The sequence below is a fragment of the Thunnus albacares genome, chromosome 5 (genome assembly GCF_914725855.1).
Source record: "Thunnus albacares chromosome 5, fThuAlb1.1, whole genome shotgun sequence".
Lineage (NCBI taxonomy): Eukaryota > Metazoa > Chordata > Actinopteri > Scombriformes > Scombridae > Thunnus > Thunnus albacares.
This window is the reverse complement of record NC_058110.1, coordinates 35,875,691-35,901,409: the sequence shown is the minus strand read 5'-3', so window position 1 is coordinate 35,901,409 and position 25,719 is coordinate 35,875,691. Positions and strand designations below refer to the sequence as shown.

At 40.4% G+C, this 25,719-nt stretch overlaps 4 protein-coding genes across 4 annotated transcripts in view; 2 read left to right on the top strand and 2 right to left on the bottom strand.

Moving 5' to 3' along the window:
- The window catches only part of LOC122981768 (polymeric immunoglobulin receptor-like), a 724,120-nt gene that overhangs the window by 17,786 nt on the left and 680,615 nt on the right, over positions 1-25,719 (bottom strand). The gene's annotated exons all lie outside the window — the stretch shown is intronic.
- LOC122981723 overlaps positions 1-25,719 on the top strand; it is a 930,226-nt gene that overhangs the window by 368,073 nt on the left and 536,434 nt on the right. The window lies entirely within an intron of this gene.
- edem2 (ER degradation enhancer, mannosidase alpha-like 2) lies at positions 28-13,191 on the bottom strand. Its single transcript, XM_044350496.1, has 11 exons — positions 12,983-13,191; positions 12,094-12,204; positions 10,987-11,026; positions 10,632-10,737; positions 9,220-9,345; positions 7,361-7,572; positions 6,049-6,190; positions 4,947-5,071; positions 3,748-3,892; positions 2,372-2,493; positions 28-892 (listed from the first exon to the last, which is right to left on the bottom strand). The coding sequence occupies exons 1-11, from the start codon at positions 13,072-13,074 to the stop codon at positions 410-412; spliced, it is 1,704 nt and encodes a 567-aa protein (XP_044206431.1). The 5' UTR covers positions 13,075-13,191; the 3' UTR covers positions 28-409.
- LOC122981813 (lactose-binding lectin l-2-like) lies at positions 19,026-20,430 on the top strand. Its single transcript, XM_044350602.1, has 2 exons — positions 19,026-19,323; positions 20,056-20,430. The coding sequence occupies exons 1-2, from the start codon at positions 19,251-19,253 to the stop codon at positions 20,397-20,399; spliced, it is 417 nt and encodes a 138-aa protein (XP_044206537.1). The 5' UTR covers positions 19,026-19,250; the 3' UTR covers positions 20,400-20,430.

The window sequence follows — 25,719 nt, the reverse complement described above, 5'->3', positions numbered from 1 at the left end:
ATGACAAACGTGAAATCACACAACATCTCTAATAAATAAAAATATATTTTTACTTTCAGTTTAAATAGAGCAACAGAGTCAACACAGCACAAAGGTCAGACAGCCGAACAGTAAAAAAGAGTCTTTTTATGGATGATGATATCTGTGTAGGAATGATCTTTTCCCCCAAACTCAACTTAAACTGGCTTTAGTTTGGATGGAATCTGTGCTGCTGTCATGTCTAAACTTTAAAACTTCAGTTGTGATTTTCAGATGTTCTGGTTTGCTTTAGTTCTTGTCCAGCTGACATTTTAAAAAGGTCTTGAAACTGACTTCTTCACCTGCCAGTCACCATGACGCCGGGTGTCAAAGATGAACCCACCGCGTCAGAGTTTTAGCGACAGGAAGTGAGATCAGTTGAGCTCAGGTTTCAGGTGTTATCAGTGAAAACTTGACCCAGGATGGAGAGTCGAGCACTGAATGGCTGAACAGGACAGGACAGTAGGGAGGCGGTCTTCTTCTCACCCGGTTTCAGAGCAATGCTGTCTGATTGGCCGGGCAGAGGGTCTTCAGTCTGTTTGGCGGGCGCTTTTGATTGGCTGACTGACTTTTCCCGAGGCTGTGATAGGCTGAGCAGGATGTCGCGGAGCTCCTGTCGGTCCTGGGCATGACGGCTGCAGCAGTAGAGCGCCGCCGGGTCAAGAGGGTGAGCCTCTGTGTTGAAGATGAACCCCCCTGCCCCTAAAACACACTGCCCCCCCTCCCCGCCCTCCTCCCAGGACCCGTCTCCCTCTGCCCCGCCGCCGTGCAGGAAGTGGGTGGGGTCAAACAGCAGGTAAAGGTACTTGACGGTTTCAGCGAGAAAGAAGGACTCCATCCTGTTGTCCAGCTGGTGATCTCGCAGGTCTTTAACCTGCAGGAACATCAGGAATACTTCATTTAAACACAGTGAAAGACCAGTTCTGCCAATGCTTCTATTATTTGTTTAAAAGTTATATTTTATTGTTTATTTGTTGTCAAACGAGACAAAAAAGTTTAAAAAATAAGGAGACTTTGGAATTATTATAAATGCAGTATGTTTTGTTTGCACTGAAACAATTGTGTTGAGAAGAATTTATTTTCAACAATTTTTATAATTGAAGCCCTTTGAACAAGGTAAACATGTAACTGCTGGTCTACAACATGGCAGGCTTTAAAAGTATATGACATTCAGTCCTACTAGATGTCACTCTAGCACCATCATCTCAAACCAAAACATGTACATTGTTTACTCAATAAAGTTGGAAAAAAAAGCAGCCCCTGCACAGACAGCTGACGCAACTCAGATCAAACTGTCTGACCAGGCAGAGCTGCTCAAATATGGATCAATATTCTGTTACTGCGTTGCCTATTTCTGCCTCAAATGTTTTCAGAAAGATATGTTTGTGAACTGTTTAGCTGTAATATGAGAAAGTTTGTGATGTGGCCGCCATGTTGGAAATAGATGGGAGGGACTCACATGCACACACAGCTGGAGAGGCTTCAAACACAGAACAGAGCAGCTCGAATAACAACACACACAGAGGGAGTGTGACTTCACTCTCTGTCAGGACGCCATTACTCCACTTTACCTTTACATAGCAAATAGTAGTTTGCTGACATCTAGAGGGGCTGAATGTCGTCTGTTGGACCTTTAATGAACAACACTAAGGCACAGTGGTACTTTGAGAAGAATACTAACATCAGCATGCTAACATGCTCACAGTGGCGTTGCTAACCGTGCTTTCAGTTTTACACATTGACAGTATATAAAGATGGATGACATGTCTCCACTTCCTGCCACTATGCAAAAGTGAAGCCAAAATATCTCCTTTCCTGCAGTGGCCATCTTGCTTGTGTGACATCATTTGGAACTGGAGTCTGCGCAGTAGAGTCGGGCCCGCAGGACTCGCCCCCTCAGCCGCCCCGCCGCCTGACGGAGGTTTGAGAGCGGCTGTCACAGCTGTCAATCATGACTTCACACCCCTTTTTATATCTTCAAATAACTTATTAAAAACAAACTTATCAGAAAAATGAGCACTTGGACCTAAAATGACCATCTTTGGGAAAAATTTATTTGACTTGTACTGATTTTTTAGTTTAGTGCATGTCCCATCTGCTAACACGGAGGGGGATTTATGACCTATACTGCAGCCCACCACCAGGGGGCGATCCAGATGTTTTGGCTTCACGTTTGGCGAGCTGTTATGTCGTCCATCTTTATATACAGTCGATGTTTTCACAGAATTTAGACAACAAACAAATCAGCTTCAGACTGAAGTGTGGTCTCTGTGTCTCAGAGGAACATGTTGAAATGGAACTTTGTTGGTGAATTTAATTATCTTTTACTTGACAGACAGACAGGTAGACTTACACTGGCGTATCCACAGGGGGTCTTTGCGATCCTCTCTATGGACTCCAGGGCGTCGAGGCCCAGCTGCAGGTAGATGTGGTCACCTGTCGCCCTGAACAGGTACATGGCGCTCTCTATTAACTCTGGAGGAAATACAAACACATGGAAAACAACATTTATTTGTTACTCATAAATAGAGTCATAAATTGAGTTCACAATGGTTGGTTCATCAGATAGCTAGTCAGCAAGAACTGATTAGTTAGCTGGTGTAGTGGTCAGCTGGTCCATCACTTAACCTGGTGAACTTCAGTTTGAGTTAATTCATTTGCACAGATTCAGTCAATTCAATAACTTTATTGTCCCCACAGGGAAATTGCAGTAGGACACAAGAAACAAAGACAAAATCAAATATAGAATAAATAGAAGGTAAAAAACATTTACAAGTCAAAACAGTTCAGATGCAAATGCAAGAATTTCATGTAAAGTGCTGAGACGATCTTTTCCTCTCTGAATTTACCAGAGTAACAGCGCAGGGTAAAAAAAAGAGTGTTTGTATCTGTTAGCGGCCGTTTGAAAGGGAGCCAGAGGGAAAAACATGGATCTGTCTGACAGGATCAACGGTGCTTTCTTTAATAACTGTCTTTTTATCAGGCAGATTAGTGATTTTACTGCTTACTTTGACCCTGTTTAATGATTTATTTTAACATTAAGAGAGCCGAACCAACAGATAAAAGAAAATGTAAGAACACTTTCAATAAAAGATCTATAAAACAATGTGATCAGAGTTCTGTCAGCCTGAAACTTGCAAACTTTGCACATCATATTTGTGTTTTTGATTAATTCTTAATAATATGCATACAGCACATAAATTTATAAAAAAGCAACGTCACACTGTTAAAAAATAAGATTAAAAAACCAAAATTAAAGCCTTTTTAAAATCTGGTCTGAAGGACTTTAAGGAAGAAGGAATTTTAACCCACAGAGAACATTAGTTCCATCAATTTTGACGTCTGTATCTGACTGACTCATTTTATCCATCTATCCATCTATCTATCTATCCATCTGTGTTAGATCATGATTGATTCAGAGCTTTTTTATTTTTTTTCTGTTTGTGTTGTTTAAACTGTGTTGATTGTCATTGTGTTATGTTAGTGTATTGTTTTGTACTGTCACCTTGTAAACTGTGGACCTGCAGGAAGAATAGCTGCTGCTATGCAGAAGCTGGTGGGGATCTTAACAAACAAACAAACAAACAAACTGTAGCTTCTAGATCATTTGTGTAAAACCTCAGTATTACTAAACCAAACAAATGTGTTTAAATTTTAGCATCACGTCCTCTAAGCTGAAATGTTAAAGTCTCTTCTTGTGGTTGCTGGGTAGTGGTTTAGTGGACTGACCTGGTCTGAGCGGGTATCCCTCTCTCTTGTCCACAGTGTAACCCTGAGGGATGCTGTAAAACTCAGGCAGACCTCCAAACTGCCTCCACACTGAGTAATAGTTCTGAAATGTTCTTGCTGCGCTGTCCAGGTTCCCGAGCAGAGACTGAAACACCAAAAGGAAATTAACATAATGACAACAATTCCTAAACAAGGTTCTTTAAAATATCAAAGAAACAGCCTGAAGTCAAGAACAGATGTGTTTATGTTTATGTGTGTTTATGAGTCTGGAAAGCAACTAAGTACATTTACTCAAGTACTGTACTCTAGTACAGTTTTGAGGTACTTGTACTTTACTTGAGTATTTCCATGTGATGCTACTTTCTACATTTCAGAGGGAAATATTGTACTTTCTACTCCACTACATTTATTTGACAGCTTTAGTTACTTTTCAGATGAAGATTTGACACAATGGATAATATAACAAGCTTTTAAAATACAACACATTGTTAAAGATGAAACCAGTGGTTTCCAACCTTTTTGGCTTTTGACGTCTTACAAAAAGCAGTGTGTAGTCGGGGTCACATTTCACATGTCTATGAGTTGTTAACAGCTCCACCAAATAGTGATTTTTCCCTCTAAACTTCTCACATGCTTTCATTTCAATAAATGTTCAAATGATCCAATATTTCAGCAAAAATCAAAGATTAGAGAAAAAGTCCAAAAATGAAAACAGATTTGTGTATCAGAACTTTGTTTTTTCTTCTTTCCTCTCCCATTAATCATCTCACCACCCCTCAGATTTATCTGCTGACCCTTTGGAGGGGCCCAACCCCTAGGTTGGGAACCACTGGACTAAACTAGCTAAGTGTATATAAAGTAGTGTAAACTAGCTCCACCTCCAGCAGCTACAACAGTAACATGCTGCTCTAACACTGATGCTTCACTATTAATAATCTAATGATGTCATATATAATAATACATCAGTCAGAGGGACCAAACCATTACTTTTACTGCAATACTTTAACTACATCAAGCTCATAATACTTATGTACTTTTACTGCAATACTTTAACTACATCAAGCTCATAATACTTATGTACTTTTACTGTAGTAGGATTTTTCGTTCAGGACTTTCACTTATAATGGAGTATTTTTTCATTGCTTTATTGGTATTTTTACTGCAGTAAAGGATCTGAATACTTCTTCAGTTCTATATACCTGCAGGCCAGGCCAGAAGGCCTCCAGAGACTGGAAAACCGGCATGGAGACAGTTCCTTTGTGCATCTGCACCCACAGGTACCAGTCATCAAACCGGGTGTAGTTCTGAATGGCTCGATCATAGTCTGAGAAACACAATAACATCTATTTTAATTAATAGAGGCTTCATTTTATGCGTCTGCCATAATAGTTTAACAGAGTTTGTTTTTCCTTCTTTATCTGATTGTTTTATGGATGTTTGGTTATATCTTCCACATTTTTTGGTTATACATACCTCACTTTCATTGGCTTCATGCAAAGTGGTCATGGTGTTTATTATTTTCCTATTAGACTCTTCAGTTTCACACTGGCTGATTATGTAGGTTTGTTGATACTGTGCTGAATATCAGGTCAAGATTGATCCTCTTTTCAACAACACGTTTTAATCTTGGTTTGTTTGTTCCAGTATGATGGAGGTTTCTTACTGACTGCAGCCACATAAAGCCAAGAAAATCTGTGATGAATGATTATTATTCATTTTAAGGCAGTGATGAATTTCTTTAGCATCTGTTACAGCCCGTCTCAGGGTTGGACAAAGAGGGGAGACCACTCAATACTTGTACCCACTTGTTTCACTTAGGTTTGTTCATATTTTCCCAAGGATATACTGTGCGCATTTCCGGTCTATATTTATATTCTGGGTCTCTACAGGAATATCTTTGCATGAAGCTTCCTCGTAAACAAACTAGTAGCATGATTTTACTTCTTTTTCTCTTTCTTTACTCCAAATGTCAACTTCTCAAATCCATCTGTACATGTTGGAGCTGATTCACATCTGATATATGTGAACAGACTGTTTGTGGGCATGTACAAACAATCTGATGTCATCACGAGGAGGAAGTAGAGATAACGTTGCAAACAAAGGGTTTATAGGAGGTTGAATCCCTGACGTTTGACTTGCAGGCAGCATTTCTACATACATTCACCTCAAGTTTCTGAACTTTGACCCTGTTTAACATCCAACATCAGAACAGGATATAAATAATAGAAAACCATAAAAAGCTGAATATGAACCCTTTAACAGTTTATCTGAGGTGGTGGAGGAGACTGTTGTTAAGATTACCCAGGAACATGTTGAGCAGCTCCTCGTCCTGCAGCATGATGGCTCCTTTCACTAGATACTCAAAGTAGGAGTCCACCCCCGCTCCGATACCGGCATCCTGGGCCACCCACTTCTTAGAGAGGATGTCAATGTGGTTCCCCACCTGCACAGACGGACAGACAGACAGACAGACAGAGGGACAGACAGACGGACAGACAGACAGACAGACAGACAGACAGACGGACAGACAGACAGACAGACAGACAGACAGATGGACAGACAGACAGACAGACAGAAAGACAGACAGACAGACGGACAGACAGACAGACAGACAGACAGACAGACAGACAGACAGACAGACAGAGAGGTAAAGTTGGGGACAAACCTGAGGACGAGCTGAAACCTACAAACTGAACCAAATCACAGACAGATTTTTCCACCAACTGTAACTGATTATTTATCTTCTGGATGTTGTTAAGCTGTTTTCATCATCGATTAACTTGCGGACTGTTTTCTGGATTAATCAATCAGTCAATTAAATTATTTTAAAAATTGTGAGAAATTGTAGTTCACAATGTCTAAGAGCCAATGATGATGATGATGTCTTCAGTTTGCTTGTTTGCCTAACTAACAGTCCAAGAGCTTAAGATATATATTTTCTGTTATATACTATATGACAAAGAAAAAACAGCAAATTGTCAGATTTGAGAAGCTTGAACTAAAGAACATTTGGCATTTTTGCTTGTAAACTAACTGAAACAATGAATTAATTATCAAAATAGTTGCAGGTTCACTTTCTTTCGACTGACTAATCTATTAGTCAACTAATCATTTCCTTTTAAGTTTTCTTCAGACTGTTTCTGCTTTTACCTTTCTTGCTGCTGCAGGACAGAAAACCTGAAACCTAAATCTGCAGTTTTGCTCAGTAGAACCTCAAAGACATTTAAAGACCTTCATTGGCATTTATGTGCTTTTCCTCACTGTTTAAATGTATAAAATGAAATCAGTACGTTCAAAATCAAATTAAAAATCTGCTAAAAACTACTCAGCTCTGTAACTTCTGAATCTAAATTTCATCTCATGGTCTTCTAATGAGCACAAATAATTTTGCTTTTAATTTGACAAGCATTACATTATTAATTTCTAGTTGACATTGTGGGTGTGTGTGATGTGTTATTGTGTGTAGCTTTGTATTTTGTATTATGTGTTTTTTTTGCTTTGTGCTGTTTGTTATTGTGCTGTTATATGTTTTAATTGTGACTGCAGATGAAACACTATGTTAACATGTTACATGGTCCCAATAAATACAATACAACAGAAACAGACTCATTACCAGTCCGATGTCAGATCTGGTCTTCCACAGGGCCCTCAGGGCTCGTCGAGCTGCATTCTCAAACGTCGCGTCTCCAGTTAGTCGACTCAGCGTGGCGAACTCCAGGATGAAGGTTCCCACGCCGGCGGTGCAGGTGACGGGCGTCTCGGTGGGGCTGACACCACGCAGCAGGTTCACCGTACCGTACGGCATGCCAGTGGGAGTCTGGAACGCTGGAGCCATTTATACAACATGTTAGAGCTGAGACACCACAGCACACTGGGATCTAAGGGTCACCGCATCACGCCTGGGTTACCGCAACATCCTGTTTACTCGTCTGAACCGAAACCAGACGGTACAGCACTCACTCTGCTTTTTACCAGAACCAAGAGACGTGTTTCAGCCTCTTCACGCCTGCTCCCAGTATGTGTTAGGGTGGATTTTAAGATGATTACTTTTTTATTGTTTAAGTTGTTCCAACGTGCAGGACTGAAGCCTCCGGAGAGGCAGCTGTTAGCTTTAATGCTCCAAGCAGCTGAAAGTGGCTTTAAACATCTTTAACCTCTTTAGCTTTGGACTAAAAGTAATTTACAGACATTATTTACTTTATTTTATTCACTTAATTTATTGTATTCATGCTGTAAAATTCTGTTTTCTTTTTCATTTTTTCCCCTCTTACTGATTTTATTTGTCTTGTTTTTATTTCCCTTTATTCATGATTATTATTATTATCATTATTATTATTATTACAGTTTTTAAATCAGAGTTTTATTTCTCATGTGCTTTAGTCTCAGATTGTTTATGTTCTTTCTGTCAGATTATCGGCTTGTCGGTCATCTGTGAGGCACTTTGCTCTCACCTGTATGAAAAGGTGCTGCTCAAAGTCTGAATGATTCATTGATTTTAAGGCTGTTGTGTCTCTGAGGAGCCGCTACGTACTCTGAGGTCAGAGGTCAGAGGTCAGCGTCTTTTATCAGAGAGCCTTTCCTGATTTTACTTGAGTTTGTAAATTTTTGAACTGTCTTTAATTTCTGTTTTTAATTTCTTTTGAAATGTTTTATCTTACACTGAATAGGTTTTATGGTTTTGATTGGTCTGTTTTATTCTGCTGCTTTTCTACTGCGGATTTTTATAAATAAAGATTATCATTATTATTATTATTACTGTTTAGATTTGTATTCATGTCACAGTTTGATCAGATATAAAGCAGGTATTCAAACAAGAAACTGAGACACTCGACATGATTTGTCACTGAAACTAGAGAAATAGAAAATTATCTGCAAAGACAGTACAGATAATATTTTAAAAATGAAAGTAATCTGAGTTTTTATGACATATTTTCATCTGGAAAACAGGATATGAAAGATTTATGAAAACTTGTTCGAAAGGAATTAAATTATTTCTGCAGTTAACTCTGGTTGTTTACATGAACCGTTTTATTCTGACGTGGTTGTTAATCTTATAATTAAGCAACAAAAGACTTCAGATTAACACAGACAGTGTTTCACTAGTGTACACTTGTATATTTGAAGTTAATGTTTGGCTTGTATTATTCACACAAATTTGACTACTGGGCTGTTTTTGCCTTCTGTTTTTTTCAGTACACTGTCTCCTGATGGTGAATTTAGAAACGGACAATGTTTCTTTGCTCTCAGAACAATAACCTCCTCTCGGCTCATCAAAGGTCGTCAAAAGGTCATGTGCTTCTCTTGTTTGCCCTCCCGTCTGTGTTTTCGGTTTATCTCAGTTTGTTTTTGATCAAAGTGCCATCTCTGACAGCTGTTTCAATTTGCAGAAATTTGCATTTAGTTTGGTTTGTACAGTACAAGACCGTTACCATGGCAGGAGTATAAATTTAAATTCTGTGTGTGTGTTTATACCAGGCAGCAGTTTCCTAGCGGCATCCTCGGCCATCCTCAGCAGCGGTCCTGAACAGGGCCAACCGGGCTCCAGCTCCATCCCCGCCCTCCCTGCCAACAAGTGAGCTGACAGCAGACCACCCACCACTACACACACACACACACACACACACACACACAGTGAGTGGAAAAGTCAGAGTTTCTCTGATGTAATTACAACTTGGAATCTTGTAATTACATCAACTCTCATACAATGTGAACGCAGACTTAAAGGACGAGTTCACAGTTTATCAAGTCCATCTTAAACCAACAGTCAGGAGCCCAAATAAACAGTGAAACATGTTTTTCTTGCTGTAATCATTCCTCCTGTTCATACTGACCATTAGAAGATCCCTTCATAATGACCTTACAATGGAAGTGATGGAGGACAAAATCCACAGTCCTCCTTCTGTGCAAAAATGTATTTCAAAGTTTATCTGAAGCTAATATGAAGCTTCAGCGTCCAAATGAGTCACATCAAGTAGATATCTTTCAACGTTACAGTCTTTTTAGTGCCAAAGTTCCTCTTTTTGTTACTATACTTCCACCTGCAGCTCAACAGGGAAACACTGTCCGAGGAAACACAAAGAGGGAATTTGATGCTAAAAAGACTGTAAATGTGTCAGATATCCACTTGATATGACTAACTCAGACTGATGAAGCTGAATAGAAGCTTCACACAGACTTTTAAATGACTGTGTGGACACACTGTGGATTTTGGCCTCTATCACTAACATTGAAAACACGTTTGAAGGATCTTTTAATAGTCAGTATGAACAGGAGGAATGATTCCAGCGAGGAAAACCTCTTTCACTGTTCATATGGACTCCTGACTGCTGGTTTAACACACACCTGAAAACTGTGAATCGTCCTTCGAGTAGAAACATGTAGTTATGCATTTTGCAGCACTGGTTTATGGCTATTACACAGTAATAACCAGGTGGAGGAATCTCATCACCATAATCTGGTAATCATCAATTTTGACTTCCAAGAATTGTCATGTGATTTGGAAGGTATCATACTGATAGCAGCCCATAATATTTTGAAAATATGAACCATATTACCTCATTACTATCAGGCTATTACCCCATTAATGTCACCATACTACCGGTTTTAAATAAGAATATGATATAACTTTATTATAAGCAGGTAACCAAACTTTTCCTGTGCTATTATTAAATAGTTCTGCCTCATGTTTTGTTTTTGGCCCCTTTTACCTTGTTACAAAAATGTAAGTCTAATATTACCTAGTTGTAACCATTATTAATATCAAGCTATTATTACTACATAATTGCCATTATATTACATTATTATCAAAATATTACACCACTACTACCATGTTATTCCCGAGCTGGAATGTAAAGTGCTGCCAGTTTGTTAATCACTTCTTCTACCTCTGATGTTGGTTTCAAACACGGATGCGTTGACGTCGATGTCGAAGTCCACGGTGTCTTGGAGGAGCGACGCCACACGCTGGAACTCGGTTCGGTTTCCCAGCACCTGCAGAGACACATTTTTAAATTTCTGTCACTGCTGAAGGTTTCACTACACCTGAAGGCATCACCGCTCCACAACTAACTATCTGTTTATATTCAACACAGGAAATTAACTTTTCTCTCTGATAATAATCAGATGTCATCAAAGATATATTAAAAGCTCCCATCAACTATTGATTAAATTCTCATTTTCACCCTTGTTTTGACATATTTCAGCCTGAAAATTTTGCAAAATTCTTTTTTCTGATCTTACCAGAAGAGTGTCGAGAGCATCAATCAGGGTGAGCGAGAAACTGTGGAGAAAGGAGAGAGAGATATATTAAAAGGCATAATCAAACAAGGCCGGGGGAGGTAGTGGTGCGGAGGGTGCTGGATGGTAGAGGACTTGCACGTTCACAACTATAAACCTGGAGGGGTCTCAGTTTTAAAGCTAGACTGAGGATTCTGATATCATATGAAACTAAACAAACTAAAGCATCCGTTGTACCATCAATGGCATCCTAGCTTGTTGGGAAGGAGACAAAATAATGCTCTAAAGTTAGGCTAAAGGGGGGCTAAGGGGTCCCTAAACCTCTGACCTCAGGATATCTGAATGAAAACAGGTTCTATTGGTACCCGTGAGTCTGCCCTTTACAGACATAAACACTTCATGCTAATCCCAATCATTTTTTTCATGCAGTATAAATGTGTTGTTTGCACCTATTCTAAAAATGGTGTATTTGAATATTTCTGCGTACTGGGGTCCCTAAACATTCTTGGACTTGTGTAAATTTTGGTCTGACTGGAAAGCTGAGACTGTTGTGGATTCAATGAGCCCAACTGTATTCATGTGTGATGATGTTAGTGATCATAGTAGCCATTTTATTATAGTGGAACCATTTTTTGAAACTTGACCTCACTGTATGAAATGACTTATTGTGACCTCGAGGATAATCAAAGCCTCATGAAACTTTACAACCACAAACTAGAGACCGAGAGCATTCAGAGGATGTTTGACTTTCCTAACTATATTTACAATAAGGGGGTTTCTGTGCAATTTCTAGAACAAAAGTGTTTGCAATCCAATCACTGAAAAATGTAATTCTTACAGAAATCACCAAATGTCAAAAGTTTTTGACACCAAATCACAGCATGAATCATTCTGTGGTTCCTCGAGGTCTTTGAGTCTTTATGTGGTATTTTAGAGGGATTTTTTTAGCCATTTTTATAGATTCTTAAGTGGTTAAATTTTGCACCAAATCTGTGTAAATTGTTTGTTTAATTAATAATGAAAATCATTGTTAATTGCAGCCTAATTGATAGATTTCTTAAAACATGTCTGGAGGGGATCTTTAAATGTACAATGATGATGTCATCTTACCTGCCCCAGGTGTCTTGTCCATCACAGGTGAGTGGGCGGAGCTCATCGTAGGGGAAGGCGTTGTCGAGGTAACTGTTGTAGGCGTGGTAGAACATGTCTTTGATGCGCTGTCTGAAACATTTCATACAGAATGTAAAGAAGTTTTATTATCAATGACGAGAGACTGCAGCTACAACTAATGATCTTCATAATCAATTAATCTGTCGATTATTTTCTCAATAATCAGTAAATCATTTAGTTTATAAGATATTAGAAAATGGTGAAAAATGTGGATCAATGTTTCCCAAAGTCCAAGATGATGTCTCTCCACAACTCAAAGATATTCAGTTTACTGTCATAGAGACTTAAGAAACCAGAAAATATTCACGTTTAAGAAGACTTTTTTTTCTTATTAATCAATTATTAAAATAGTTGATTTATTTTCTGTTGATCAACAAATTGGTTAAATACAATTAACAGAGAAATAATCACTAACTACTTTGATAATCAATAAATTGTTTCAAGTCATTCTTTTAAGACAACTGTCTAAAAGTCTCTGATTCCAGCTTCTTAAATGTAAATATTTTCTGGTTTCTTTAGTCCTCGATGACAGTAAACTGAAGTTGTTTGACGTCCTCCTGATCACATTCTTCAAATATGTTATCCGGAAATTGAAAACGCGATGCTGTTATTAGTGTTTCGAGCCGTTTCTAAACAAACTAACGTGACCAAACTCTTCATGATGAAGGAACATGTGACCCAGTGCAGCGGTGTGACTCACTGACGTGTTTTTAATCAGATATATCAGCTTTGATTCACACATAATACTGGTTAGTAGATCAGTTCATTGTTGGTTTGGATCCAAACATGAGAGAGTGTGTGTTTGTGTGTGTGTGTGTGTGTGTGTTACCTGATATCAGACATCTCCTCCTCACTGAACTGATGAGTCGCTGCATCGTTCAGCAGCAAAACCAGCAGCGCGACACACACGGGAGCGCGCATAACAGAGACACGGACAGGTGGACAGAAAACACACACAGACCTGAAGGAAACTCTGCAGCACAGGTGTGTTTCTAAGTGTTCTTCAGCTGTCAGGAAGCAGGAAGTGAACGATGAGCGCATGCGCGATGCGGTGCGCTGACGCGTTATGTCATCTGAGCTGCGTTCAAGAACAAACCGTTCAGCAACGTCAGCGAGTGTTCAGGAAAAAATCCGTCAAAATCTTAAAATAACACCAAAAAACAGGTTCTTTTCTCGTTTATTTTATTTTTTCACTCAATTTAGAGTCATATTATCTCATTTATATAGGAGAAATATTATCATTCCTTATTAAAGGTATAAACTCACCAACTCCCCCTCACCTACACATCTGTACATATATGTTCTGTTAACACACACTCACACACACACACACAGTTTATTTACACTAAAAATGTTATTTATATCTACATTGGTGTTTATACATACGCGACCCTGTCCCTCTCTTCCTTACCCTGCTATATTTGTGTTTATGTTAATGGTTAATGTTCATATTTATTGCTTTTTCCGTTGATATCTGGACCACAGTGAATTCCTTGTACTTGCTACTTGGTAAAGTAAAAAAAAAAAATCAGATTCTGATTCTAAAGTAATTTATGACTTTTTCACTCATACATATTCACACCTTTGCACTCCTGTTTACAGATTACAGAAACAGTTCCACCTGTTTATAGACATTGTATGTTGTTGTTTCTTTTGTTGTTTCTATATATAAGTATATATTTTTTCACCCACTTGCTTGTACATAATATTGATATGTGTTCTCCAGCTGGTCCAGAATGCAGCTGCACGTGTACTAACAAAAACTAGAAAAAGAGACCACATTTCTCCCATTTTAGCTTCGCTGCATTGGCGGTCCGGGGTGCAGACACCCTCTCTATGTTTAAGAGTAGGCTTAAAACTTTCCTTTTTGATAAAGCTTATAGTTAGGGCCGACCAGGCTCGCCTTGGATCAGCCCTTAGTTATGCTGCTATAGGCCTAGACTACCAGGGGACTTCTCATGATGCACTGAGCTCCTCTCTCCTCCTCCTCCTCCTCTCCATCTGTACGCATTCATGTTCCATTAATATGTGTTACTAACTTGGTTTCTTACCGGGAGTTTTTTGTGCTTCTCGTCTCACAGGAAACCTTCGGCTACAGACCAACAGCTGTCAAGCGTGACGCCCACCACTACTGCTATTATTATTACTCATATTTCTATTATTATTATTATTGTTGTTGTTGTTGTTATTATTGTTGTTATTATGCTTCTCTGTGTCTCTCCTTCTTTCTTTCTATCTCAACCCAACAGATGGCGTCCACCTAGAGTCCGGTTCTGCTTGAGGTTTCTTCCTGTTAAAGGGGAGTTTTTCCTCGCTGCTGTCACCAAGCGCTGCTCATAGAGGAATGTTGAGTCTCTCTAAATTAAAGAGTACGCTCTAGACCTGCTCTATGTGTAAAGATAACTTCTGTTATGATTTGGCACTTTATAAACAAAATTGAATTGAATTTTTCTGATATTGGATGTTAAATATGGTCAAAGTTTCAAAAGTTGAGGTGAACGTAGATAGAAATGCAGCCTGCAAGTCAAAAGTCAGGGCTTCAACCTGCTCTGAAGGCTTTGTTTGCAAAGTTAGTTCTTCTTCCTTGTCGTGATGATGTCAGATTGTTCGCACATGCCCACAAACGGCTGTCCATTTGTTCACATTGTCCACTCTCATATTTCAGATGTGATTCAGCACCAAGATGTTCGGATGGATTTGAGAAGTTGACATTTGGAGTAAAGAAGGAGAAAAAGAAGTGAAATCCTGCTACTATAGTTTGTTTACGTAGCCTCCGGAGCCGGAGGAAGCTTCCTGAAGCTGACCAATCAGAACAGAGTGGGCTCATCAGGAGGCGGGGCCTTAAAGAGACAGGAGCTAAAAACGGCCTGTTTCAGACAGAGGCTGAACTGAGGGGCTGCATAAAGGACCAGTTGAAGATAAATAAGGAGGTTTTATTCCAGTAAAGCCCCAGAATATAAATATAGAGCTGGAAATGTGCAGAATATGTTTCCTTTAAGACCAACTTGAAAAAATGTGAGCCAATCCTTTTAAGTAAAACAAACCTATTGAGTTACAACTTCTGAGTGATCTCCCCTCATTTCCAACCCTGAGATGGGCTGTAACAGATGTAAAATGAACACATCACTGGGGCTGCAGTGATTAGTCAATTAATCCATTCGTTGCCAACTAATGAATTAATCAAACTGTTTTGATAATCGATTAATTGTTTGAGTCATTTAAGAAAAAAAAGTCCAAATTCTCTGATTCCAGCTTCTTATACGTGAATATTTTCTGGTTTCTGACAGTAAACTGAATATCTTTGAGTTGTGGACAAAACAAGGCATTTGTGGACGTCATCTTGGGCTTTGGGAAACACTGATCAACATTTTTCACAATTTTCTGATATCTAATGGACCAAACACTAATCAATTAATTGATAATGAACATAATATATATACATATATACTATACATCACTGCCTGAAGATGAATAATAATCATTCATCACAGATTTTCTTGGCTTTATGTGGCTGCAGTCAGTAAGAAACCTCCATCATACTGGAACAAACAAACCAATATCAAACTGTTTTTGGAAAAGAGGATCATTCTTGACCTGATATTCAGTACAGCATCAGAAAACCTACATAATCAGCCAGTGAGAAACTGAAGGCCTGATAGGAAAATAACAAACACCATGACCACTTTGCATGAAGCCAGTGGAAGTTAAATATTGTTAGAGGTTGATATATTACCTACAGCTGCATAATCAGCCCATGTGAAACTGAAGAATCTGGTAGGAAAATAATAAACACCATGAACACTTTGCATGAAGCCAATGAAAGGTAAGTACTATAAGAGTTTGATCATCATCTACAGCTGCATATCAACAGTCACAGACTGGCAGAGAAAAGCAGAAAGAAACAGAGGATGATGGAAAAAGTTCTTCTCAGCATCACAGCTGTATCAGGCAAGTGTTTATATGTGTGTGTGTGTGTGTGTGTGTGTGTATATATATATGTATATATATAAAAAATATAAAATCATTAATCCATATTATTATTAATATTACAGTTGTGCTCATAAGTTTACATACCCTGGCAGAATTTGTAAGATGTGGACCATTCACAGTGTTTATGCTTGTAACCATAAAGTTCAGTTTTGGTCTCATCACTCCGAATAACTTTGTCCCAGAAGTGTTGAGGTTTGTCTCTGTGCTGTTTGGCAGATTGTAAGTGGGCAGTTTTGTGGTGTTGGCGCAGTAACGGCTTTTTTCTGGCAACTCGACCATGCAGCCTATTTTTGTTCAAGTACATCCTTGTTGCGCAACTTGAAACAGCCACACCACATTTTTGCAGAGAAGCCTGTATTTCAGCTGAAGTTGCATGAGGGTTTTTCTTTGCAACCTAAACAATTTTCCTGGCAGTTGTAGCTGAAATCTTTGTAGGTCTATCTGGCCATAGCTTGGTATCAACAGAACCCTTCATTTTCCACTTCTTTATCAGAGCTTGAACGCTACTGGTTGGCATTTTCAAATCTTTGGATATCTTTTTATATCCTTTTCCTGATTTATAAAGTTCAAATACCTTTTCTCGCAGGTCATTTGACAGTGCTTTTGCTTTCCCCATGGCTCAATATCCAGTAAAGTCAGAGCAGCCCTGGATGAAGTGTGCAGGGGTCTCTCAAGAGCTGAGAAACTCATTGACTATTTATACACAGAAACTAAATGTACCCTTCATAGCCATTTAAACCTGTGTGTGTCAACTTGTGTCTAAATTATCAGGCCAAACATTCAAGCATGTGTAAACTTTTGGTGAGGGTCATTTGGGTGATTTCAGTTATCATTATGATTTAAAAAGGGCACACACAGATGTGAAAATAAATAGCTTCAACTGATCACTATCCCTGAATAAAAGTTTTCAGCATGATCAGTCATAGTTTCCAAAAAATGGCCAATATTTCAGAAATTCTGCCGGGGTATGTAAACTTACGAGCACAGCTGTATGTGTGCTCATGGATGATTATAATATGTACTGTGAAAAGTTTAAACATGATTACTTTACTTTTACAATGCTTTTCCATTAACTGACATTCTAACTCAATGAAAAATGATACTTTGAGTTTCTTTATGGTCATAATTTGTACTGCCAAAAACAATGATATATATTTGCATTTCATATATATTCATATATATATGAAATGCAAAATGATAGTTTGAGTTTTTTATGTTCATCACATCCATATTGGAAGTTCACATCCATAATTTTTACTGCCAAAAACAATGACACACATGAATACATTGAAATGAAAAGTCATTTTTAGGCCAGATCTAATCATTGTGCATGTCTGTCATCACAGTGCTGTGTGCCGTCTCATCATACGCTCAACGTCAGTACCACTTTGTTTATGAGCCAAAGACCATGACTGAAGCGCAGAGTTACTGCAGAGACAATCACACTGACCTGGCCACGATAGACAACATGGAGGATGTGACGATCCTGAACAACATGGCAGATTTAAGCAAAATGGTCTACCCGGAATACAGCTATGTGAATTCACTTTTCTCTACTATCTACTCTGTCTCTCTTTCATTTACATTTTTGACAATGACAGTATGTAGGTGAGAGGTGTGACTGTCACACACGCTGAGCTGCTGCTTTAGTACATTTTCTTCAGGCTGTGATGAACATTTTAGTACAAATGTTCCACTTTCTCAGTAAATATGGCCCAATGAGTTTGTTTTTAAGTGGGACTTTATGTGGGAGCAATATTAAAAAGCAAAATGTGCAATATATGTATAAATATCAGGAAATTGGACAACAATTTACTGATATTTAATTTCATTTCATTTTGTAATAATATGAAAAAGAATAAGAATAATAAACTTTTTTCATGAAGGTCCTTTCCTGTAGAAAATGCATATTTTTTATTTTAAGTTCTTGACAAGTTAAAATAGGAAAGAGCAGACAATTTAAACAAAGAAGAATTTAAAGTTTAATAAGAAATTGAATTAAATAAAAACAGTAATAATAAATATGTATAAATAGTACCAATCAATAAGAATGTGTGTCCAAACCTGGTGCTGTATAACAGTAATTATCATCACTTTCACCACCATCAATATCTTAATAATTGTAATAATTATTATATTATTATGTACCATTAAATTACTGAATTACTAGCACAAGCAAGTAAAAGTGTATCAGTTACTTTAGGTAAAATCTCCTCTTGAAGTCAGAGTGTGAATGGAAATTTTATGCAAAAGTATTGATCAGCTTTAAAGGACGGGTTCACAATTTTTTTTTATAACTGTCTTAAAACAACAGTCAGGAGCCCAAATAAACAGTGAAACGTGTTTTTCTTGCTGTAATCATTCCTCCTGTTCATACTGACCATTAGAAGATCCCTTCATAATGACCTTACAATGGAAGTGATGGAGGACAAAATCCACAGTCCTCCTTCTGTGCAAAAATGGATTTCAAAGTTTATCTGAAGCTAATATAAAGCTTCAGCGTCCAAATGAGTCACATCAAGTAGATATCTTTCAACGTTACAGTCTTTTTAGTGCCAAAGTCCCTCTTTTTGTTACTATACTTCCACCTGCAGCTCAACAGAGAAACACTGTCCGAGGAAACACAAAGAGGGAATTTGATGCTAAAAAGACTGTAAATGTGTCAGATATCCACTTGATATGACTAACTCAGACTGCTGAAGCTGAATAAAAGCTTCACACAGACTTTTAAATGACTGTGTGGACACACTGTGGATTTTGGCCTCTATCACTCACATTGAAAGCACATTTGAAGGATCTTTTAATAGCCAGTATGAACAGGAGGAATGATTACAGCGAGGAAAACCTCTTTCACTGTTCATATGGACACCTGACTGCTGGTTTAACACACTGGAAACATTGTGAACCATCCTGTAAGCTGAACAAGGACAAATGCTGTATAACACAATCAAATCTTTCAGGGATTCTGGATAGGACTGTACAATGACGTGAACAGCTGGAGGTGGTCGCTGTCAGACAGACATTTCTATAAACCCGGGGAGGCTGAGTTCAGAAAATGGCACCCTGGGCAACCAGACAACTATCGCAGCGCAGAACACTGCACACAGATGTATGATGGTGGACAATGGAACAATGAGGATTGTATCGCATCCTTTCGTGCAGTCTGCTCTGATGTCAGAGGTGAGAGTTATAACTAATGGTTTGTTCTTCTGAAGTTACTCTTCAGTTTCCTACAGATTTGGGCCTAAATAGTTACTTACATAAAAAGCACATAAATGTGATCCCTGTGTTCAATTCAAGGTGTGAAGTTGAGTCATGAAGCCAGTTTATATGAAGCCTGTTGACCCATTCAGCTCCACCATTAACACAAGTTTATCCCATGTCACTGCCTCAGTCGAAAGGGGTAAGAAAAGGAGGCAAAGTGGCTCTGATGTGTCTTTATGGATGAATGTGTGCTTGCATATTCATATGTATGCAGCTCCATACTGAGATTTATCATTCAAAAATAGTAATAAACACAATCATCACCTCAAAATTGTACTTGTACAGTACTTAAGTGAATGTATTAGGTTAGTTTCCACCACTGGATGCAGAACATCTAAAGAGTGAAGTGTAGACATGTGAAGAGGCTGTTAAAAATACTCATTAACATTTCTTAAGATGTCAGTGTCTTTAATTATTTGCTTAATGAATGCATTCTTTTATTGAAGTGGTTCTCTGTGGATTTATAATGACACAGAAACTGCTACAGAAACTGGCATTATTCATTATTCACTAATGTAAGTAACAGACAGGAAACAGGGGTAGTAAGAGGGGAACAACATGCAACAAATGTCTGTAGCTGTAGGCTACCAAGACCCGGGAAAACTGTATGTCACTTCTACACAGTTTTTCACTGTGGTCTATTTTCAGGGTCAAATGTGACATTTGTCCTCATCAACACTGTCATGACATGGACTGAAGCCCAGAGCCACTGCAGAGAGCACTACACAGACCTGGCCAGTGTGAGAAATGAAGAAGAGAACCAGAAGGTGAAGGATCTGATACCTGCAGGACAAAAAGTCTGGATCGGCCTCTTCAGAGACTCCTGGAAGTGGTCTGATGGAAGCGACTCCTCCTTTAGGTACTGGTCTCCATCGGAACCTAATGACGGCAATAAGAATTGTGTGGCAGCAAACTTTGGCCGTTCTGGACAATGTGAGGACTGGACCTGTGATGTGAAGAAAGCATTTGTTTGCTACAAAGGTAAGCCATGATTCAGTTAGCCTTTAAAGGATGATTCACAATGTTTCCAGTGTGTCTTAAACCAGCAGTCAGGTGTTCATATGACCAGTGAAAGAGGTTTTCCTTGTTGTAATCATCCCACCTGTTCATACTGGCTATTAAAAGATCCTTCAAATTTGCTTTGTTAGCTAAGTAGTAGAGAAGTGATGAGGTCTCTGTTTTTGGTACCAGTGAGGAGTCTCACTGCAGGATTTTGAACCAGCTGACTGACCATGTACTATCTATGTACAGAGAATTACAGCAGTCAGTGCAGGAGGAGATAAAAGCATCTACCATGGTCTCTAAATCCTTAAAAGACAGAAATGATTTTAGTTTTGTAAATGATCTAAGATGGAAGAAGCTGCTGCTGACAACGGACTTCATTTGTTCATCAAATTTTAAACCAGAATCAGAGATAATGCTGAGATTTCTTGAGTGGAAGTTAACATTCAGTTTTAGAGGCACAAGAATATTTACTGAGGTTTTGCAAAAGGCTGAAAATTAGGGCGTCAGTTTTATCCTGGTTTAGCTGCAGGAAGCTTTTTGCCATCCAGGATTTTACATCCTCAATGCAGCTGTTGGGACGGGCAGTAGTGCGTTTGGTTATTAACAATAATTCATAATTATCATAGATAATTATGAATTATGAAAATAAGATATTGTTAACCTTAATCAATAATTTGGGCACCAACCGTTGGATCTGTGAGGAACACAGTTGATTATTTGCAATAATTGTCAATTATCAAAGATAATTAACTAATTATAACAATTAATAGAATTATTAATATGAATTAACAAATACAGGGCACCACCCGGAAACCGGGACCAATAACCAAACCAGGTAGTCTCGTAAATGGGAGTTCACCTAGAATGTGTATGTGTGTGTGTGCGCGCGTGTATGTGTTAGTCAGAAGAGAGAGGGAAGAAGGAAAGAAAGGGATCGTGAGAGGAAGAGAAGCGGTTCCTTTGTCCACAGACAGTGTGCGTACGGACGGCAGTCTGTAACGCACGTTGTCTGGTTTCTGATCGACAAAGCAACTTACTTTCTCCCTCACGATGGCACAAACACAGCAGTAGTCCCGAGCGGGACAAAACCAAAATAGTCTAGCGTGGTGAACACAACTAAACAGGCAGCAAACTTAAAATACTCCTAAGAGTAAAGCAGGAAAAATGGACTCGGCGGTCCGCCAACTCACACAACAAAACAATAGCAAAAGCTAAGAGCTAAATGCTAAACAACAGCAACTGATACTGATAGGAACACACAACTAACACTGCCTCTGCCCAGACTCATGCCTCTTACTTGGTCGCTTCAGAAAGCGAGCAGGGTGTGTGTATAATCCGTCTTTATGTCCGGCTTAGTCCTTCGCTCGGTTGCAGACGGTGGCCGTTCTCGCACGGTCTGCGAAAAGCACGGCAGCTGGCTGTCAGCGGCATGGCAGAGAGAACAGCAGAGTCGACTCGGTGAAGAAGTTTCTTCCTTCTCGAGGGAATTTGAAGACGCTGGTTGCAGCAGCGGTCTCTCTCGGATCCGGGAATGTGTTCAGGTGAACACGGGCGAAGTCTCGTCTCGTCCAGCAAGGGGAGTCTTCGAAAACCGAGATTAACTTTGACATTCCAGTGGAGCTGTACACGTGACTGACAGGTGTCTCCGTGATTCTAACAATGATCTACAACCCGTGATGCCACATTTAAGCAGCTTGGACAAAGCAGAATTTTTATGATTTTAAAAGTTAACTCATCTGCGAGAGCCCGTGAAGGCAACGCATGTGACATCATCATGTCTTGCTGTTGCCATGGACACAGAGGAGCCACAACGCTCTGAGTTTCAGTCATTCATCAGGTGAGCTCATTAAACAAGAACAGATTCTAACAGTAAGACTGGTCAGTAACACTTTGAACTGTTGAATATTTTAATAGAGTTCAAATATTCATTTAATGACGTAACGCTGTATTGTAACGTTAACGTCAACGTAGTTAATGAAACAGTTAACGTTTAACGTTAGCTTAGCTCAACATCCACATTTTCCAGTAATGAACGTTAGCTGGTAGGTTATAATTAACGCAATTAGCACCAAACATAAAAAGATGACACGTTGCTTAATTGTTTGTCTCAGTTTTTTATTTTAAAGCCTTGCTTACTTTACAGTTTCAAAAATGATTATTCTATATTTTAAACTTGTATTTCACTAACCAAGACCACTCCTTCTAGAATATGGATTTAATGGTTTGTTGGGAGTGTGATGGAAGGCAGGGTGAAAAGGAGGAAGGATAGTTAGAGGGATGGTTGGAGAGGGAAGGATGGATGGGGGAAGGGAGAGGGTCGGGGGTGTGAGGATGCGGGGGTGAGGGTCGAGGTCGTGGGATGCGGGATGAGGGGGCAGGGGTCGAAGGGATGAGGGTCGAGGGATGGGGAGAAAGAAGAGCAGGCGGGAAAGAGGGGAAGGAGGGAGTGGATAGGGGAGTGATAGATGAAAGGAGGAGAGGCATCGACGTCGGGGGGGGGTAAGTGGGAACAGGGGGTTGAGACTCAGGGTGGGGGTGCTGTCTCGATGATCTGGCATCTGTACGAGGCCCCCTGTTCCTGTGTTCGAGCAAAGAGAGGAAAGTTAGTGGAGGGGTCGGGTGGGAGGGACTTGCAAGCTGAGACAAAGGGAATAGGAGTGGATATGGTGTGTTTAAATACTCTGTGGTGCGGAAATGGGTTGCGTACAAGGCGTGGTCTTTGGTTCCTGAACTTTGTTTATGTCTATAAACTTCATTTCACTAACCAAGACCAATCCTCCTAGAATATGGATTTAATGGTTTGTTGGGAGTGTGATGGAAGGCAGGGTGAAAAGGAGGAAGGATAGTTAGAGGGATGGTTGGAAAGGGAAGGATGGATGGGGGAAGGGAGAGGGTCGGGGGTGTGAGGATGTGGGGGTGAGGGTTGAGGTCGTGGGATGCGGGATGAGGGGGTAGGGGTCGAGGGGATGAGGGTCGAGGGATGGGGAGAAAGAAGAGCAGGCGGGAAAGAGGGGAAGGAGGGAGTGGATAGGAGAGTGATAGATGAAAGGAGGAGAGGCGTCGACGTCGGGGAGGTAAGTGGGAACAGGGAGTTGAGACTCAGGGTGGGGGTGCTGTCTCGATGATCCGGCATCTGTATGAGGCCCCCAAAGAGACTTCAACCAGAGAGGCGAGAATGGGATTTCTTATTGTTATCCAGGTCGTGATGGATGTAGGTATGATAGGCGGGGGATGACCAACGGCCGAGGATTTTGATGACGTTGTCGGGAATGCCTTGTCTAGAGGCGGTGGAAGCAGCTCCAATGCGGAATGAGTGTCCTGAGAACTGGTCTGGGGGTATTCCGGATCTGGCAAGTACTGAGCACATGTGGTGATGGAACCAAAAACGTGTTGCTACCCTTCCTGTTTCCGTGATGAACAGAGGGTCTTGAGGGGAAGCTCAGTTGGCTAGTCTTGTGTTGATGTACTCGTGGATGGGTTTGTAAGGACTTATGTGTGAATCTAGGCGGAAAAGATAGATAGGTTGAGGTTGACCTGACTGGTTAGTCTTGCTGCGTTTGAGGTGGTAGATGAGTGTGTCTGAAGAGTGGAAAGAGATGTCGGACAATGTGGCATGTAGTGATGGATCAAAGGAGTAGGAAGGAGCTGTGATTTCTGAGCAGCATAAGAAGCCAAAAAAGGCTAGTAAAAACATGGACTCTAGGGTTTTGTCTATGTGGGGAGACAAGTAGCCTGTGCAGAGTGTGTGAATGCATCGGACCAGAAGGTCCGACGTGAGGGGTGAACGTTTTGGTGCGGGGTGCAGTTCCGCCTTGCGGAGACCTTTAATTAACATATTAATATGAGAGTGGGACAAGGCTGGGCATGGTGCTCCGGAAATCAATTTAACAAAGAAATTGATTCCACTGAGGTAAGTCTGTATGGTGGAAGACTTGATCTTGAGTTGAGTGTGGGAGAATGTAATGAAGCAGGAGAGGTTAAGAATGTCCAGTGAAGGGAATGGGAGTCCGTGGGAGATGTGAAAGGCTTTAAAGGAATTCCAGCCGGTGAGGTACGAAGATAGTGTTCGAGGGGCGACGCTGTTGATGATGTTGTCCCGTGAAATGGTGACCAGTTGTTCCAGTTGCAGGTTCAGTTGTAGATTGTGGCTGAAAACGGTGGGACTGTTGGAAGAGGGTTGGAGGCTGGAGCTAGTTGTCTGAATTTCTGAAACAGGAAACGAGAGAGTGAATCAGCGATTGCGTTTTTGTGGCCTGGAATGTGGAGTTCTTGGATGATGAACTGGTGCTGGGCTGAAACCAAAGTGAGCTTGCGCACGAACTGCATGATGTCCAGATTGTGTGACCGGCCTTTGTTGAGGATGTTGACGACGGCGCTGTTGTCAGAGTGGATGGCGATGGTCTTTTTGGACCATTCATGCCCCCAAAGGATGGCAGCAATGATAATCGGGTACATTTCCGAAATGGTGGAGGAAGGGGCCAGGGAAGAGGAGTCGGGTGGCCATTCAGCAGAGAACCATCTGCCGCCGTAGTAACTGCCAAAGCCGACTGAAGGGGAGGCGTCGGCTGCTGTCTAGCGTGACGTGGTCGTGGATGGATGGGACGGCGGTGGCTATGGAGAGAGGGTGTGACAAGAACGATCAGCCCTGAGGGATGATGCGGGTGGCGTAGTTGAAATGGCCCAGCGGAGAGAGTAATTGATGTTTGGTGCATGTGTTGGCCATGAGAACGTTTTGAATGAGCAGAGAAATGCGGTGGAGTTTCTCAGTAGGCAGAGATGCTTGGAGTGTAATGGAGTTGAGGGTGATGCTGAGGAATTCCAAGGATGTGCTTGGGCCTTCTGTTTTCTCTGGAGACAGGGGAACGCCGAGATCAGTGAATGCGGAAATCATTGTGGTGAGACCATATGACGGGGGTGAAGACGGTGGCGTGACCGTGAGGAAGTCATCAAGTAGGTGGATGACGTACGGGAGTTTATAATTGTTGAAAAGAATCCAGCAGAGGGCTTCGGACAATTTATTTATTTTTTTTTCTTTTGGGCTAGCAGCCGAAGGTTACACACGTGGCAAAATAGTATGCGCCCTTCCAGGAGACCCCGAAGAGGTGCCAGTAGTCGGGGTGGATGGGGAGGACTTTGAAAGCACTTGTGATGTCCGCCTTGGACAACCATGCTCCCTGGCCTGCGAGGTGGATGAGGGAAATAGCGTGGTCTATGGTGGCGTATTGCATGGAAAACTCCAGGCTGGGAATCAGGCTGTTAATGCTTGGAACAGTGGAACTGTGGGGGGATGAGAGGTTGATGATGAGC